General features: G+C 34.1%; 1 protein-coding gene across 1 annotated transcript in view; it reads right to left on the reverse strand.

The window, feature by feature from the left end:
- Positions 1-2,492, reverse strand: part of LOC105822408 (ephrin type-A receptor 7-like) — a gene marked incomplete at its 3' end in the record, with an annotated part of 139,055 nt that overhangs the window by 10,333 nt on the left and 126,230 nt on the right. Inside the window, exon 4 of the mRNA XM_012659388.1 lies at positions 348-473. Coding sequence (XP_012514842.1) covers positions 348-473 — 126 coding nt within the window. The remainder of the gene's footprint in view (positions 1-347; positions 474-2,492) is intronic.

Below are 2,492 nucleotides of genomic sequence, written 5' to 3' on the forward strand. Positions count from 1 at the left end.
TAAAAGGAAATGTACGGTTCAGCAAAAGTCAGGAAAATTCAGACTTTTTAAAAATAGTAAATCATTTCTTGAACAGGCCAGAGTTATTATGAAATAGCTTGTAGTAGAACGGTAACTTAAAAATCCAACAGAAAACAAAATATATACAGATTCACTGTGCCACATGCTTTTTTTTCCACTTTTTTCCCTAAGATTTCATAAACAAGTACAGCCTCACTGCTTCCAACAGCTCAGGTAAATGCAAAAGTTCTATACTTGAGGGATAATTATTTGCCTGTCATTATGATGTATGACTTTCGATCTTTGCTAAATGGAACAGCTGAACAAGGAAGCTACAATAGCCTTACCTGCACCAATCACACGCTCAATTTTAATACAGGAGGCATCTAGCTCCTTGGCGAATTGATGGACAGCTCTATTTGGGTCCTCATAGGTTTCAGGGTCAATGTAGGTTTTGGTGCCTGGAAATTTAACTGTAATGATGTAAGAAAGCATGACTGTGATGAAGCAAAGCACTTATTGTGCAGTCAGCCCAGGAATTTCATTATGCAGAGTGCTCCTTGGAACAGTGAACTTGCTTCCACATCACCTGATTCACAGCAGTTTTAACAGACTACTTCAGTCTGCTGACGTATAGGTAATATCTGCAAGCTTCTATAGGTAACATAGGATCCATAACATAGGCTACTAACTGAATTGCTTTTCCAGTAAATCAACAAAAGACATCCACCAAAATTTCTGACAAGCCTATCAGACTGGAGGTTTAATTAAATTCACTGCTATCATGGCATAGTTCAAGCCATATGGAGGTTTGTAATGGACTTGGAAACACATCTGTAAATCTATCAGTCAGTCAATCAATCAAATTAATACACTGGGAAAAGAAGACATTTCATTTACAGGTAGCCTACTACACTGACAGCAATATTAAAAACATTTAGACATCTTTCTTATTCTTTTGATTTATTTTTTTAAAGACCAACCACTGTTGACATATACATAAAATTAATACAAGATGTGAGGGACTGCTATCACAGAATCAAAGAGAAATCTTCTAAAGACATAGTTTCTTCTTCACCTTGAAGGGCAATAGAAGCCAGATGTACAAAGTACAGAGAAAAGTTAGAAAATTTACAATATTCCTGGGATTTGTTAACCAAGTATGACAGCGATTTGAAAGAGGAATGGTTTATATGAACTTTCAATTATAAGGCTCTGGAAGATCTTAACTGCTATGAGGAGGTAGCCAAAATGCCTCACAAAAGGTAGTTAAAATGCAAACAACATAGAATCATCTTAAAAGTTAAAATCTTAAAATGCACCCCAGAAGCATGCAGGTAACAAATAATGCTATGTCAACTATAAATCAAATTCAATTACAATAATGTATTCCAAATCTAATCATTTGGTTAAAGACAAAGATAAGATAGATAGGCATATATTTGGTTATATTAATGCAATGAAAAAAATTACACTATATCCTCGAAAAACTTTATTGTTTTAACAAAGCCACTGAACAATCTTTTCATCAAATCTTACTATTTGCAGAACAATGTATTTCTTTATATATTACACTGCAGCCTAACTGTGCTTATGTCATCACATTAAATTAAAATTATATTTAAAAAATAAACACATAACAAAAAGAAGCAGAATGTATAAAGGAAAATGGGATTTAAAAATCTTGATTTATTCTGCTGTAGTTGATTGTTTATCCAAAATTGATTGTCTTAAACAATTATTGTTGCAGTTTATAAAACTGACAGATGCTCATTTGTTACTAAAGCTGAACATGAAAAAAAAACAACACGAAGAAAAGAGAGAGGGGATAGAAGGAGAAAAGAGAGAAGAAGGAGTATAGGGAAGAGGGGGGGAAAGAGAAAAAGAGAGAAGGGAAGAAAACAATAGGTTAACCTCCTAGATTGGCAGGCAGATGGAGAATGAGCCATCTTCTCCCTTTTAATTCTCTCTTTCTTGTTTTTTTTTTTGTTGTTGTTGTTTTGATAAGGGAGCTAGATTGGAGGTAACCTTCTGTATCTCAAATGGTCTCTGATGGTTCTTTATTCAAGCTGTCATAAAACATTTTGACAGGCCAGAGCTATTTTGGCATAAAAACATGAAATACTGTCCAGCTTGTATTTGAAGATATTGTTAGAAGAAATGGTAGGAGGAAACAAAATGTAAATTCGAATTGCTTCACTAAACTCCTCCATTGTGTTTATGTCTTTAACTGTAGCACTTGGGGCCATGGAGAGTTGAGGGAACCTGATACAAATGACTGGACATTCTATTAAATTCAGTGCTCTAAAAGCTAGTTAAATGGTTGCTTTCAAGTTTCTGTAAAAATTCAATCTGGTGTCTTAGCACTTATGAAAATTGTCCATGTACTAAAGGAATAAAAGGACACCAACTTGTAAATAGCTGGTGACCATAGTGTTGTGCTTTATGTATTTTAGATAGTCATAAAATCAAATAAAATGCCTGGTTCCCAT

The sequence above is a fragment of the Propithecus coquereli genome, unplaced genomic scaffold (genome assembly GCF_000956105.1).
Source record: "Propithecus coquereli isolate 6110/MARCELLA unplaced genomic scaffold, Pcoq_1.0 Scaffold609, whole genome shotgun sequence".
NCBI classification, from domain to species: domain Eukaryota; kingdom Metazoa; phylum Chordata; class Mammalia; order Primates; family Indriidae; genus Propithecus; species Propithecus coquereli.